Source organism: Oncorhynchus mykiss, chromosome 28 (assembly GCF_013265735.2).
Source record: "Oncorhynchus mykiss isolate Arlee chromosome 28, USDA_OmykA_1.1, whole genome shotgun sequence".
NCBI lineage: Eukaryota > Metazoa > Chordata > Actinopteri > Salmoniformes > Salmonidae > Oncorhynchus > Oncorhynchus mykiss.
The window spans coordinates 27,064,877-27,081,664 of NC_048592.1; the positions used below are offsets into that span (position 1 = coordinate 27,064,877).

The following is a 16,788-nucleotide window of genomic DNA, read 5'->3' on the forward strand; positions in this document are numbered from 1 at the left end:
ATAGAAGATGAAATATTAACAGATGGGTTTGTTGGTTGTCTGGGTACTGCTGCTTCCTCAACCACACCCTGTAAACATTAACATGACTGGACACAGCCTCTATAATAGTTTCCTTATGTTTTGATGCTACTGGCCTCTGTGTGTTTATCTTACTGGTGTGGGTGTGTGTCTGTATGTCTTACACGGGTAGTTCCCTTTTTGTCAGAAGTGTGATTCCTGGGGCCGAGGGTAGTATTCATGATCAGAGTATGGTGTCATCACCTATGTAATGCAAGGCCTCATCCTGACAGTGAATGATTGGGATTCCACGCTTCCTAGACATTCCTACATTAGAAAGATGCTGTTCAAACATGATCAGCAACATAGTGAGCAGCTGTTTTGGTAAATCCTGATTGTGTCCCAGTTGTACGTCTATGTCACTTATGCCATTAGCACACGAGTGACGTGTATGTTCATGCACTATCTGCATTGCACAATAGAAATAGAGATCATGGGAATGGCCAAATTGACCACTATAGCAGAACAGTAATGCAAAAGTAGACAGAACCAACAGTGAGAGAATGATGGACACTTGAACCCTACACGGCTGTAGTGCTGAGTGGTTATAACTGTCTCCTACCACAGGAGGTTGCTGGTACCTTAATTGGGGAGAACAGGGTTGTGTTAATGACTGGAGTGGAATAGTATCAAATACATCAAACATATGGTTTCCAGGTGTTTGATTCCATTCCATTTACTCCGTTCCGGCCATTATTATGAGCTGTCCTCCCCTCAGCAGCCTCCTGTGTCTCCTACCACCTGTTGGGTGTATGGGTTTGTGTTCACGTCTTCTTACTGTTGTCTCATCTCTCATATCTCATATTTCCCATTTTGGCATAGTGACTGTTGCGTGACTGAGGTAAACACCAGTAGTTAACTGTGTTTATATGTCTAAGGTATGTTTTACGTCTTGATAAAATGTGTGTTTGTGTGCGTTCCTTTTTCCTCCCGGCAGGTGTCCTTGGCTCCATCGTCCACTATCCTCAGAACGTCACAGAAACACCTTGTCCAGGAAAAGGCTATCAGGTTCTCTAAAACCCAAAACTCCTTTCCCAATATACTTCTGATGTTAACTGGTCACTACACAGCAGTGTGGTCTGGTCACACCCTTTCACCTATTTTTGTGCTTGTCTCCTGGTCTGTTGCCAGTTTGTCTTGTCAAGCCTACGAGCGTGGTTTTCCTAGTCTCTTTTTTCTAGCCCTCCCGGTTCCGCCTGCCCTGACACTGAGCCCGCCTGCCTGACCATTCAGCCTTACCTGACCTCGAGCCCGCCTACCCCCCTGTACCTTTCGGACTCTGACTTGGTTAATGCACTTCCTCGACCTGCCTATTGCCTGCACATTGTATTTTAATAAATATCAGAGGCTCGAACCATCTGCCTCCTGTGTCTGCATCTGGGAAGCCCTCTGTCGTTATAGGTCTGGTGACCAAAATACCTTGGTTGCGTTCGCATTTCCTACCTTTCGACTCAACATGTATGTTCACTCCTCCATGATATGGTGGAAACTGCAAATACACATTTTGGGGTATGGGCATTGTAATTCAACAATATATGTTCCCTGGTCCGTCCAACTCTCTGGTCCCTGTTTCTCCCTGGGCCTTCTACCAAATAGGGCTATCTTCTGTATACCACCCATTCCTTGTCACAACACAACTGATTGGCTGAAACGCATTAAGAAAGAAAGAAATTCCACATATTAAACTTATGACAAGGCACACCTGTTAATTGAAATGCATTCCAGGTGACTACCTCATGAAGCTGGTTGAGAGAATGCCAAGAGTGTGCCAAGCTGTCATCAAGGCAAAAGGTGGCTACTTTGAAGAATCTCAAATATAATATATACTTGTTTAACACCTTTTTGGTTACAACATGATGTAATGATGATGTAACAACATGTGTTATTTCGTAGTTTTGATGTCTTCACTATTATTCTACAATGTAGAACATAGTAAAAATAAAGAAAAACCCTTGAAAGAGTAGGTGTGTCCAAACTTTTGACTGGTACTGTACATCACAGAAGACTGAAATATAACAATTGCGCAGGTCTAAGGCACTGCATCTCAGTGCAAGAGGCGTCACTATAGTACCTGGTTCGAATCCAGGCTGTATCACATCAGGCCACTAGAGGGCAATTTGGTCATTAGACTGCAGGAAAGGCTACCTGTTTTACTTTTGTACTGGTTATAAAATATACAGAAGTCATCTTTCATTGCAAAAATCTAGATTCTGAATTTACCACAGTGATCTAAGGATTTTCATACGCTCCAATGAACTCAAAAGGTCAATTTGGTTAGGGTTCCAAAACAATAAAAGAAAACAACATGATTTGATAACCCACCCTTGATTATTTTCTAACCACACAATCTGAAGTACATGAAAGAGCTCAGTAGGGTAAGCATACTTGAAATGCTGGCTGGAGCAATTTCTAGAGGCATTCTACATATCATCCCTGTAATGCTTTTCCTGAAATACAATGGATTTTTTTTTAACAATGTCCATTTTTGAAACAGTGGAAGAGATTGCCAGAGCCTTATTGTTTGCATTGTTCCTCGCCGTCATGTCAACAAGCTTTGTAGGTTGGCCAGCTTTGTGAAAACAGTGTAACTTCAATGGGTGAGAGAGGTGAGGGTAAATATTTTGAACAAAAATAGAAATGCAACATGCAAAGTGTTGGTCCCATGTTTCATGAGCTAAAATAAAAGATCCCAGAAATGTTCCAAAAAGCTTGTTTCTCTAAAACGTTGTGCACAAATGTATTTACATCCCTGTTAGTGAGCATTTCTAATTTGCCAAGATAATCCATCCACCTGACAGGTGTGACATATCAAGAAGCTGATTAAACAGCATGACAATTACACAGGTGTACCTTGTGCTGGGGACAATAAAAAGCCACTCTAAAATGTGAAGTTGTGTCACACAAGACAATGCCAGATTGCCTCAAATTTTGAGGGAGTGTGCAATTACCATGCTGACTGCAGGAATGTCCACCAGAGCTGTTGCCAAATTAATGTTAATTTCTCTACCATAAGCCACAAGGTCGTTTTAGACAATTTGGCAGTACGTCCAACCGACCTCACAACTGCAGACCAAGTGTAACCACGCGGAATTGTCTGAGACCAACTACCGGGACATCTGATGAAACTGGGTTTGTACAACCAAATAGTTACTGCACAAACTGTCAGAAACTAGTATCAGGGAAGCTAATCTGTGTGCTCATCGTCCTCACCAGGGTCTTGACCTGACTGCGTCGTAACTGACTTCAGTGGGCAAACGCTCACCTTCGATGGCCACTGGCATGCTGGAGAAGTGTGCTCTTCACAGATGAATCCCATTTTTAACAGATGGCGTTGTGTGGATGAACGTTTTGCTGATGTCAATGTTGTGAACAGAGTGATCCATGGTGGGGTTATAGTATGGGCAGGCATAAGCTACGGACAATGAACACAATTTCATTTTAATCAATGGCAATTTGATTGCACAGATATACCGTGACGAGATACTGAGGCCCATTGTCGTGCCATTCATTCACAGCCATCACCTCATGTTTCAGCATGATAATGCATGGCCCATGTCGCAAGGATCTGTACACAATAACTGGAATCTGAAAATGGCCTGCATACTCACCAGAAATGTAACCCATTGAGCACGTTTGGGATGCTCTTTATTTACGCGTACGACCACGTGTTCCAGTTCCCGCCAATATCCAGCAACTTCACACAGCCATTGAGGAGGAGTGGGAAAACATTCCACAGGCCACAACAGCCTGATCAACTCTATGAGAAGGAGATGTGTCGTCACTGCATGAGGCAAATGGTGGTTACACCAGATGCTGAATGGTTATATGTTCCACACCCTTACCTGTTATTTTTTTAAGGTATCTTTGACAAACAGATGCATATCTGTATTCACAGTCATGTGGAATCCATAGATTATGGAATAATGCATTTCAATTGACTGATTTCCTTATATGAACTGTAGCTCAGTAAAATCTTTGAAATTATTGCATGTTGTGTTGCTCGTCATTAGCTGGTCCGCTTCTTTGTGCTGACGTGGAACCAGTAATTACTAAATGCGTGTATCGCCGGGAACAAATAAATGATTGCACAAGAATGAAAGTACCATATTAAAAGAAAAACAAGCCTAGATTTGTTATTTATACATTTAAATTGTGTTTTATTAATATTTGAAACATGATATCTATTTGGTCACACAGTACATTTTACAATTTTGTGTTTGAGAGCTGGCTTTCTGGTTGTTACGTCATTGATTCCACCCGGACTGTTTTACTGGCTGGACAGTTACAGCCAGCTAGTTAGCGTAGCTGCTACAGAAACAAAATCCCGGACCCCGTAGCAAACACAACTTCTCATGTAACTTTACACATCTCTTATACCGTTGAAATTGTATAAATTTAGCTCAAAGGGAAGAGTTTGTGGTCAAGATGGGAGTGCCGAAATTCTACCGATGGATTTCAGAGCGATACCCTTGCCTGAGTGAAGTTGTCAAGGAACATCAGGTATGATATCGATATTCTACTTTGCTTATTAATAACGTTACTGTTGCAGCTAGCTAGCAAGCGAAATATAGCAGGCCTATAACGGGTTCATATCCACGTATTGCTGTTTCCACTCTGCTGCACTCGCTACTGATATGATTATTATGGTAATACATAACCCAACATTTTATTGTAAATATAAACATAGCTATAGCTAGTTAGCCAACCAATATTTACCAACCAATTTCGTGTTTGACTCCATTTCCCTCTAGGTACTTATTTAGCCAGCCAGTTTGTTACTACTACCAGCTCCGTTTAGATTATCATAACAATAAGTCTACAGTGTGTGAATACGACCTATGTTAGCTAGCTACACTTTAAGTTTGTCAAGTAGCTAAATAGAAACATTTTCTGAATAACACATTGCAGTCGTCGACCTGATACAACACTGTCGAGATCACCGCCAGGTTAGCCCAAATGTATCGCCATCAGTGGTGGAAAAAGTACGCATTATATTAATAGGTGCGTGAATTGGACCATATTGATGTCCTGCCTGAGCGTTCAATTAATGTAACGAGTACTTTGGGTGTCTGGAAAATGTATGGGAGTAAAACATGCATTGTGTTTAGGAATGTAGTGGAGTAAAAGTTGTCAGAAATATAAATAGTAAAGTACACATACCCAAAAATAGTACCTAAGTAGCACTTTAAAGTATTTGTATCTAAGTAATTGACATTACTGATTGGTAGGTATGCAATATACATTAGGGAGTGGAATGTTGACCTCAGGCCACAGTATGACTCTGTGACCCTCTGCCCTGAGTCATGCTGTGGTTTAGCTACAAGCGTGTTAACTCTGCATGTTAATGTTTCCTAAATAATAATGCACTTCTTCCTACTGTTTCCAGTTAATCCCACTAGATCGTTTTTATCCTCAACTCATAAATACACTTCCACCATTATTCAAGGATTGATGCTATTATCCACTTGCTATAGGTTAATAGACATACTACTCCAACATCCCCCTTTCCCCCCTCTTCTCCAGATTCCGGAGTTTGACAACCTCTACCTGGATATGAATGGCATCATCCACCAGTGCTCCCACCCCAATGACGAGGACGTCCACTTCCGTATCTCGGAGGAGAAGATCTTTGCAGACATCTTCCACTATCTGGAGGTGCTGTTCAGGATCATCAAGCCCAGGAAGGTTTTCTTCATGGCCGTGGATGGGGTGGCTCCTCGGGCCAAGATGAACCAGCAGAGAGGCAGGAGATTCAGGTAATGATCATGATTATAATAAATTCATTTGAACTTTATGTGCTGTATCTGTGACAGAGTGGCATAGTGATAGATCACACATCTTCATTAACATGTTTCTTGTTAAGGTCGGCCAAAGAAGCAGAGGACAAGATAAAGAAGGCCCTAGAGAAAGGAGAGGTCCTACCCTCTGAGGCCCGCTTTGACTCTAACTGCATCACACCTGGTATGTAAGCCTACTACACAATCCATCCACTTCTCCACCTATCTATCTTTCAGCTCATACCCTCATCCAAATCCTAGGTTTTAGGATGTAGGTGTCATGAATGAAGGTGTTTGTATTCATTAGGGCACACCATAGCAAAATGTTCTCCAACAGAGAAGGAAATTAAGCTTTTCTTATTATTAAGTTCCGGTAGTCCCTCCCAGTTTTGGTCTGTTTTCTTCCGTTTGGTGCCTAATGAATACGACCCATCATATCTCTCCTGTAGGGACGGACTTCATGGCCAGGTTACAGGAGCAGCTCAAGTACTTTGTCAACAGTAAACTGTCCACAGACAATGCCTGGAAAGGAGTTAACGTCTACCTTTCTGGACACGAGGTGAGGGCTGGGGGCTCTGTGTGCATGTATGTCTGTCAGTGTGTGTTTCTGTTGCATATTTCCCAGATTTCCCCACAAATGTTTCATAGTGTGCGTGTGACTTCTGTTTTCCTCGGTGACTGACTGTAACTAGGGCTGTGGCGGACATTACATTTTGTCAGCTGGTTATTGTCATGCAAAAGACTGCCGGTTTCACTGTAATTTACCGTTAATTTACAAACACATTTAGCATCTCTAGGCCTCCACACATACAAGCTGCTGATGCATGCCTTTGAAAACATCAACATTTTAATAAGTCTAATATATCAATTGAATGTACATCATCACAGTAAATCCATTATTTTAGGCAGGTGTAAAAAAAACACTATAACATGAAGAAAATGTATTTCAGAAGACTATAATATTAGTTGGCCTGCTGTATGTTATCTGACTATGTGCCATGCCATAGGATGTAGGCTTGTTCATCTAGCAAACAAGATATGCTTATAAGTCCCATGCCATTATATTATTTTATAGTAAGAAGATTATAAAATAGATATTGAATAAAATAGAAAGCATATTTTTCCAAGTAATTGCATATGAAGTGCGCATATGAAGTGGCTATGGGGGGGGGGGGGGGGGGGGGGACTATTTAATCCATTTTAAAATAAGGCGGTAATGTAACAATGTGGAAAAAGTCAAGGGGTCTGAATACTTGCTGAATGCACAGTATATGCTAGCCTTAGAGTTATTTGGCAACTTTAATTGTGAATGACGAAGACCTTAAAAGCACGATACTGTTTTGATGATGTGATTATTCGATTGCATTTACATTGCTGTCAGAGTGGTTAGAGGGACACGAGAGCCCTGACGACCAGGCTGACCTGATGATCGTTAGTGAGTTGGTACTATGTCCAGAGTGCATAGGAGGAGATTACCATGACTCAACAGTCACATTGAATTTGACTGTGGTCATGACTACCAGTGTCGCGGTAATACGGTCACCTCAACGGCCCTAACTGTTTCTCTCAGACGGTAATACGGTCACCTCAACGGCCCTAACTGTTTCTCTCAGACGGTAATACAGTCACCTCAACGGCCCTAACTGTTTCTCTCAGACGGTAATACGGTCACCTCAACGGCCCTAACTGTTTCTCTCAGACGGTAATACGGTCACCTCAACGGCCCTAACTGTTTCTCTCAGACGGTAATACGGTCACCTCAACGACCCTAACTGTTTCTCTCAGACGGTAATACGGTCACCTCAACAGCCCTAACTGTAACGCTGTTTCTCTCAGACGGTAATACGGTCACCTCAACAGCCCTAACTGTTTCTCTCAGACGGTAATACGGTCACCTCAACGGCCCTAACTGTTTCCCTGTCAGACGGTAATACGGTCACCTCAACGGCCCTAACTGTTTCTCTCAGACGGTAATACGGTCACCTCAACGGCCCTAACTGTAACGCTGTTTCTCTCAGACGGTAATATGGTCACCTCAACGGCCCTAACTGTTTCTCTCAGACGGTAATACGGTCACCTCAACGGCCCTAACTGTAACGCTGTTTCTCTCAGACGGTAATACGGTCACCTCAACGGCCCTAACTGTTTCCCTGTCAGACGGTAATACGGTCACCTCAACGGCCCTAACTGTTTCTCTCAGACGGTAATACGGTCACCTCAACGGCCCTAACTGTAACGCTGTTTCCCTCTCAGACGGTAATACGGTCACCTCAACAGCCCCAACTGTTTCCCTGTCAGACGGTAATATGGTCACCTCAACGGCCCTAACTGTAACGCTGTTTCCCTCTCAGACGGTAATACGGTCACCTCAACAGCCCTAACTGTTTCCCTCTCAGACGGTAATACGGTCACCTCAACAGCCCTAACTGTAACGCTGTTTCTCTCAGACGGTAATATGGTCACCTCAACAGCCCTAACTGTTTCCCTGACAGATGGTAATACTGTCAGCCTGTTTCCCTGACAGATGGTAATACTGTCAGCCTGTTTCCCTGTCAGATGGTAATACTGTCAGCCTGTTTCCCTGTCAGATGGTAATACTGTCAGCCTGTTTCCCTGTCAGATGGTAATACTGTCAGTCTGTTTCCCTGTCAGATGGTAATACTGTAAGCCTGTTTCCCTGTCAGATGGTAATACTGTCAGCCTGTTTCCCTGTCAGATGGTAATACTGTCAGCCTGTTTCCCTGACAGATGGTAATACTGTAAGCCTGTTTCCCTGTCAGATGGTAATACTGTAAGCCTGTTTCCCTGTCAGATGGTAATACTGTAAGCCTGTTTCCCTGTCAGATGGTAATACTGTAAGCCTGTTTCCCTGTCAGACGGTAATACGGTCACCTCAACGGCCCTAACTGTTTCTCTCAGACGGTAATACGGTCACCTCAACGGCCCTAACTGTTTCTCTCAGACGGTAATACGGTCACCTCAACGTCCCTAACTGTTTCTCTCAGACGGTAATACGGTCACCTCAACGGCCCTAACTGTTTCTCTCAGACGGTAATACGGTCACCTCAACGGCCCTAACTGTTTCTCTCAGACGGTAATACGGTCACCTCAACGGCCCTAACTGTAACTCTGTTTCTCTCAGACGGTAATACGGTCACCTCAACAGCCCTAACTGTTTCCCTCTCAGACGGTAATACGGTCACCTCAACGGCCCTAACTGTAACGCTGTTTCTCTCAGACGGTAATACGGTCACCTCAACAGCCCTAACTGTAACGCTGTTTCTCTCAGACGGTAATATGGTCACCTCAACAGCCCTAACTGTTTCCCTGACAGATGGTAATACTGTCAGCCTGTTTCCCTGACAGATGGTAATACTGTCAGCCTGTTTCCCTGTCAGATGGTAATACTGTCAGCCTGTTTCCCTGTCAGATGGTAATACTGTCAGCCTGTTTCCCTGTCAGATGGTAATACTGTCAGTCTGTTTCCCTGTCAGATGGTAATACTGTAAGCCTGTTTCCCTGTCAGATGGTAATACTGTCAGCCTGTTTCCCTGTCAGATGGTAATACTGTCAGCCTGTTTCCCTGACAGATGGTAATACTGTAAGCCTGTTTCCCTGTCAGATGGTAATACTGTAAGCCTGTTTCCCTGTCAGATGGTAATACTGTAAGCCTGTTTCCCTGTCAGATGGTAATACTGTAAGCCTGTTTCCCTGTCAGACGGTAATACGGTCACCTCAACGGCCCTAACTGTTTCTCTCAGACGGTAATACGGTCACCTCAACGTCCCTAACTGTTTCTCTCAGACGGTAATACGGTCACCTCAACGGCCCTAACTGTTTCTCTCAGACGGTAATACGGTCACCTCAACGGCCCTAACTGTTTCTCTCAGACGGTAATACGGTCACCTCAACGGCCCTAACTGTAACTCTGTTTCTCTCAGACGGTAATACGGTCACCTCAACGGCCCTAACTGTAACTCTGTTTCTCTCAGACGGTAATACGGTCACCTCAACGGCCCTAACTGTTTCCCTGTCAGACGGTAATATGGTCACCTCAACGGCCCTAACTGTTTCTCTCAGACGGTAATACGGTCACCTCAACGGCCCTAACTGTAACGCTGTTTCCCTCTCAGACGGTAATACGGTCACCTCAACAGCCCTAACTGTTTCCCTCTCAGACGGTAATACGGTCACCTCAACGGCCCTAACTGTAACGCTGTTTCTCTCAGACGGTAATACGGTCACCTCAACGGCCCTAACTGTAACGCTGTTTCTCTCAGACGGTAATATGGTCACCTCAACAGCCCTAACTGTTTCCCTGACAGATGGTAATACTGTCAGCCTGTTTCCCTGACAGATGGTAATACTGTCAGCCTGTTTCCCTGACAGATGGTAATACTGTCAGCCTGTTTCCCTGACAGATGGTAATACTGTCAGCCTGTTTCCCTGACAGATGGTAATACTGTCAGGCTGTTTCCCTGACAGATGGTAATACTGTCAGCCTGTTTCCCTGACAGATGGTAATACTGTAAGCCTGTTTCCCTGTCAGATGGTAATACTGTAAGCCTGTTTCCCTGACAGATGGTAATACTGTCAGCCTGTTTCCCTGTCAGATGGTAATACTGTAACACTGTTTCCCTGTCAGATGGTAATACTGTAAGCCTGTTTCCCTGTCAGATGGTAATACTGTCAGCCTGTTTCCCTGTCAGATGGTAATACTGTCAGCCTGTTTCCCTGTCAGATGGTAATACTGTCAGCCTGTTTCCCTGTCAGATGGTAATACTGTCAGCCTGTTTCCCTGTCAGATGGTAATACTGTAAGCCTGTTTCCCTGTCAGATGGTAATACTGTAAGCCTGTTTCCCTGACAGATGGTAATACTGTAAGCCTGTTTCCCTGTCAGATGGTAATACTGTCAGCCTGTTTCCCTGTCAGATGGTAATACTGTAACACTGTTTCCCTGTCAGATGGTAATACTGTAAGCCTGTTTCCCTGTCAGATGGTAATACTGTAAGCCTGTTTCCCTGTCAGACTCCAGGAGAAGGAGAACATAAGATCATGGAGTTTATCCGCTGGGAAAACACCAAGCCAGACCACGACCCAAACACACGCCACTGTCTCTATGGCCTGGACGCTGACCTGGTGGGTGGCCTGTGTGTGTGTGTGTGTGTGTGTGTGTAAGAGAGATGGCACAGATGTGTATCAGGGAAGGTGTGTGACATGTATGTCTCTGGTAATTTTAGTGTCAGTTTTTTACAGTTCTCTTACTATTTACACAAACTGGTATGCTGTGATGTAAGGTATGTTGTGTTAACTATGATATCTCTCACTCCTCTCCTACAGGTGACGTAAGGTCTGTTGTGTTAACTATGATATCTTTCACTCCTCTCCTACAGATGATGGAAGGTCTGTTGTGTTAACTATGATATCTCTCACTCCTCTCCTACAGATGATGTTAGGTCTGTTGTGTTAACTATGATATCTCTCACTCCTCTCCTACAGGTGATGTAAGGTCTGTTGTGTTAACTATGATATCTCTCACTCCTCTCCTACAGATGATGGAAGGTCTGTTGTGTTAACTATGATATCTCTCACTCCTCTCCTACAGATGATGTTAGGTCTGACGAGCCATGAGCCACACTTCTCCCTACTCAGAGAAGAGGTCCGCTTTGGAGGGAAGAAAAACCAGAAAAGGTGTGTGTGGGCATGTGCAAGAGACAGTGCTGTGTGTGTGTAAGACAGAGGTATAACGATGGGCACTTATTCGAAAATCTGAACGCACGTTAGTATTCAGTTTACTTGTTTGTTCATTTTTTGGAGAAATGGCAATTACAGGCATGCACATAACGGGGTTCCTCAAGACCTGACACGGATCAATGCAAACCATTCACCAGAAAGAACTAAATATCTATCAGACTTCTCTTTCACTGTTGCTGTTAGCCTAAAACTACCGGAGAACTACCGGAGAATAGCAAGCATGTCTGCTGGTGTGGTAGCTTACCTCTGCCCTCAGAATTTGCATCATTCTGATTGTTCAAGAGAGTATAAAGACATTTTTAAATGATAATATTATGTATTTACATTTTTTTTTAAATAGAATTGACTATCCGGAAAACTGAAATGTCTTGATATTATTTTAATAGTGAAATATACTGAACAAAAATATAAATGCAACATGCACCAATTTTGAGTTATAGTTCATAACAAGGCTACTAAGCAACTTTTTTATTTTATTTCTTACATTCTATATTTCTGAATTCCATTCTTTTTACTTTTTAGATGTGTGTATTGTTAGACATTAATGCACTGTTGGCGCAAGGAACATTTCGCTACACCTGCAATAACATTAGCTAAACATGTGTATGCGACCAATATAAGTGGCTTTGAAATATGTATTTCACATAATGGATGGGGTGCACCCGCTTGGGAGCCAGGCCCAGCCAATCAGAATTAGTTTCTCCCCACAAAGGGGCTTCATCACAGACAGAAATACTCAGAGTGACTGTCAGAGTGACTGGTCTCAGACGATCCCACAGGTGAGGAAGCAGGATGTGGAGGTCCTGGGCTGGCGTGGTTACACATGGTCTGCGGTTGTGAGGCCGGTTGGATGTACTGCCAAATTCTTTAAAACAACATTGAAGGCAGCTTATGGTATAGAAATGATCTGGCAACAGTTCTGGTGGATATTCCTGCTGTCAGCATGCCAATTGCACACTCCCTCAAAACTTGAGGCATCTGTGGCATTGTGTTGTGACAAAACTGGACATTTTAGAGAGGTCTTTTATTGTCTCCATCACAAGGTGAACATGTGTAATGATCATGCTGTTTAATCAGCTTCTTAATATGCCATACCCATCAGGTGGATGGATTATCTTGGAAAAGGAGAAATGCTCAATAACAGGGATGTGAACACATTTCCGTACATTTTAGAGAAATAGGTTTTTGTGCGTATGGAACTATTTCTGGGATCTTTTATTTCAGCTCATCAAACCTGGTAGCAACACTTGTTGCGTTTTTCTATTTTTGTTCCGTATTATTTCCAATGCCATCCCTAGTAATCAGTATGTATTGTCCTCCTGTAGAATAACTGCTCCAGAGGAGACAACCTTCCACCTACTGCACCTGTCGCTATTTAGGGAGTACATAGACTACGAGTTCTCTGAAGTTAAGGTAAGACACATTCATACATTCAAATCTTGCTGGAGTGTGACCAATATAGTAGAGGCAAAATAAACTCCCCTAGAAGTAATCAATTCACACTATCAGTTCTCTATGAATGGTTTGAATAACAATAAGATCAAATGATTGGTTGTTCCTTACAGTAAGATCTCATCCTGTTGGTTGTTTCTCAATAAGATCTCTTTCGATTGGTTGTTTGACAGAATAAGATCTCATTTGAGTACGACCTGGAGCGAATCATAGATGACTGGATCCTGATGGGCTTTCTTGTTGGGAATGACTTCATCCCTCATCTTCCTCATCTTCACATAAACCACGACGCCCTACCTCTTCTCTACCGCACCTACATCAGTGTGCTGCCAACACTAGGAGGTGAGAACACATGGACAAGCTCATATTTTAGGGCTGACCCCATTTAGTCGACTGGTTTATTGTTTGGTCAAAAGGCTGTTGGTTGACCAAGATTTTTTTTAGTCGAGCAGTCGCAAATATATGTATTTATGGCACACAAGACAGCTGTCTGATTCGCGCCTGTCTCAGTGGACTAATCCATTGCGGAGGCCGTGTGGTTGCTGCAGTCTAAGAAGAAGAGGAGTGTAACTAAGATGCACAATGGACATCTCTCTCCAGAATGCACTCTCTCCCGCCAATTCCTGCACATTCATTGTTTCATAACTTCATTGTGTCAATAGTTTGCCCTTTGATTGTTAGTCTGTCAATTCCACATCATTTTTTTTATCTACAGTAGTACACCTGATTATCTACGCGCACCTGATTACCCATAGAAGTAGGCCTAGGCTACCTGTCCTGCGAGCAAATGTAGGCTTATAAATGTGCCCAGTATTTGAAAAGTCTTTCCAGCTCTCTCCCTTTAGATAACCACTCGGTGTGAAAAATAGAAATGTCATGCTCTGAACCATTGGAAACTTCATAAAATAGGCCTACCTGATGACTTCTTATCCCTTGCTCATGGCCTACAGCTGTGTCTGTCCTGAGGGCCCAGAATATTTGTGGTTTGCTAGTGCAAGCTACAGGCAGGACTCAGTTGATACATTGTTACAAGTTCTTTGTAGACAGGCCATGTGTAGCCAACGTGGTTTATAGGACACTTATTTTTTATCAGGATGTTTTCTACCTGCAGGCTGCAATGTTAAAAAATGTGGGGCTTTATATAGGCTGATGGTACAAGGTTGGCAATGGCAATAGAAGTTACTTTTAGATTTGTATTTTCATTTAGATAGAAGTTTGATTTAACCACGTGACAATGATTGAGATAGGAAGCTGTTATTCTAAATCAAATGAAACTGTTCCATGAAAATATGCACATGAAAACCATAACTGGCACGCAGATCGGTAGAAATGGTAAGATAGGTTGGCATTGCACATGAAGGTTACAGACCCCTAGTGTAACCAACTACCTTCAACTTCAGGAGCGTAATGGCAGAATCTGCTAAGGCCACAGGGAGCGGGGAGGAGGATGGTCGAGTACAGACAATAGACTTTGACTTGATCTGGTGCTCCCTCTTGAGGCTTTAGTGTCTTATTTCATCAAACAGTGCTTTTAAAGCAGGGGTGTCAAACTCATTCCATGGAGGGCCTAGTGTCTATAGCTTTTTCCTTTCAATTAAGACCTAGACAACCAGCTGAGAGGAGTTCCTTACTAATCAGGGACCTTAATTCATCAATCAAGTACAAGGGAGGAGCGAAAACCCTCAGACACTCGGCCCTCCGTGGAATGAGTTTTACATGTGTTCTTAAAGTGTCAGGCAAGTTCAGTGCATATAGTGGATTTTATTACGACACACACGGTGTGTCTATGTATGGAAAAATAGACCTTTTAAAAATGTAGGAGACTCGATTGGTTGAAAGAAGACTTTTCGGTCAATCAACATTTTTGGGAGTCGAGGACAGCCCTCGCACAAATACACACACACACACACACACACACACACAGGTAAAATACACACCCGATACTGAGTATAACATTTTACTGATAGTATAGTGAGTAATAAGCAATCAACTTCATTGTCTCTTCTCATCATCAGGATACCTGAATGAGAATGGTCACCTGAACCTGGGTAACTTTGAGAAGTACCTGGAGAAACTGTCAGAGGTAAGAGAGACCAGCATCCACTATCAGTGTCATTTTTAAAATTACCATGCATTTCTGATTGTCAGTCTCACACTCTTTCTCACATTTGTTTCGCAACCTCTCGCTACCCTTTCTCTCTTTGTCTTCCCTCTCTTCCTCTCCCTTAGTTTGACAGGGAGCACTTCAATGAGGTGTTTGTGGATCTGAAGTGGTTTGAGAGTAAGGTGGGGAACAAGTACTTGAACGAGGCAGCAGGGCTGGCAGCAGAGGAGGCTCACTGCAAGGATTCCAGGAAGAAAGACCTGGTGAGACATGACTACACACACACAGATTCTACAAATGCATGTATGAAGATCTTGCTGACGTGTGTGTGTGTGTGTTTCTGTGTGTGTGTGTTTCTGTGTGTGTGTGTGTGTGCAGAAAGACTCTCTGTGTCTGGCTGCGCTGGATGAGGACAGAGGCCCCAGCAGAGGTTTTGAGGAGGATGGGGAGGAAGAAGACATGTTTGAAGCAGAGTTCCGACAGTACAAGCGCACCTACTACATGACCAAGATGGGAGTGGAGGTGGTCTCAGAGTGAGTTGTATACCAAACCTTCTTCCAACATTCTCAAAATATTTTCCTGCAACCTCTAACGGTTTTGAAATGCTCTTACAACATTTTCTGGCCCCCAAGCTGGGCTGAACTTGAATGTTTTTTTCCTAGTTGATAAGCAAAGACGATGGCATTGTAGAGCTGTGACTAGGGCTGTTACGCTGACTGTATTACCGCCACACCGGCAGACACCAGTCATGACTGCAGTCAGATTCCACTTGACTGAGTCCCGGTAACTAGGCTTCTCCAAGACTGCCCCCTGATGCCGCTGGTGGTAATTAGCAAAGATGATCAGTAGCCTACCAAACTTTCTAACGGCCAGCCGCTAACGGCCGGTACTCTGCGCAGGCTTTAATCACTCTGATATGAATACAAATGAAAATCTAATCAAAAACGTAATAAGAGGCTTGGCATAGGATCACCTGTTGGGCAGTGAGAGCCAACTCCTCATAGCTGGTTGATTCATGGAATGAAATAAGTGTTCCTGTTCCTTAACATTTCTATAAGATATGCTATTACGTGAGAAAAATAGGATCCTTTTCAGCTTTCTAAAGGCTAGGACTACTATATTTATTTCCTATATTAAGTTCATTGCTAATAAGCTGTATAAAGAATATATACTAAATTGATATATTCTTTCTTCGGCGTACACCTAATATGTTGATGATGTTTATTATGCATTAAGGTTGCACCAAAAGATTACATGCAACAAATATGAAAAATGAAATACAAAACAATTAAATATGTGAAATTGAATTAAACAATAATGTATGTTGATGCTAATATTATATACAATATTCAATTGTTTCTATATAACAATAGTCTAATATATTTAATATGCCATAAAATATATATATATTATTTTTTTAACAGTTTCACTAATTCATCCTAATTAATTTAATCATTATGACACACCCCTCAGTATTGTCATTGGTTGCACTAATTGCACTGTTTGTCTACATAAGCTGGTTCAAGTATTCATGACATCACCCTGAAGAAGGCACAGTGATGCCCAAACATTGGGAAATACCCAATAACTTACTGGGACTTTATATATGGAGTGAGCCACTCTTCATTTGTTGTAGTTTATTT

General features: G+C 42.8%; 1 protein-coding gene across 5 annotated transcripts in view; it reads left to right on the forward strand.

The window, feature by feature from the left end:
• The first annotated feature begins 4,168 nt into the window (after positions 1–4,168).
• xrn1 (5'-3' exoribonuclease 1) overlaps positions 4,169–16,788 on the forward strand; it is a 67,685-nt gene continuing 55,065 nt past the window's right edge. For 3 of the 5 annotated variants that reach the window (XM_036966153.1, XM_036966156.1, XM_036966155.1), the window contains exons 1-11: positions 4,171–4,557; positions 5,581–5,813; positions 5,921–6,018; positions 6,284–6,393; positions 10,864–10,974; positions 11,441–11,526; positions 12,915–13,002; positions 13,215–13,383; positions 15,057–15,124; positions 15,271–15,408; positions 15,524–15,678. In XM_036966153.1, the coding sequence (XP_036822048.1) occupies positions 4,483–4,557; positions 5,581–5,813; positions 5,921–6,018; positions 6,284–6,393; positions 10,864–10,974; positions 11,441–11,526; positions 12,915–13,002; positions 13,215–13,383; positions 15,057–15,124; positions 15,271–15,408; positions 15,524–15,678 (1,331 nt within the window). In that variant the 5' untranslated portion in view covers positions 4,171–4,482. Of the gene's footprint in view, positions 4,558–5,580; positions 5,814–5,920; positions 6,019–6,283; positions 6,394–10,863; positions 10,975–11,440; positions 11,527–12,914; positions 13,003–13,214; positions 13,384–15,056; positions 15,125–15,270; positions 15,409–15,523; positions 15,679–16,788 lie in introns of all 5 variants that reach the window. The other 2 variants (XM_036966157.1, XM_036966154.1) reach the window with 2 other exon arrangements.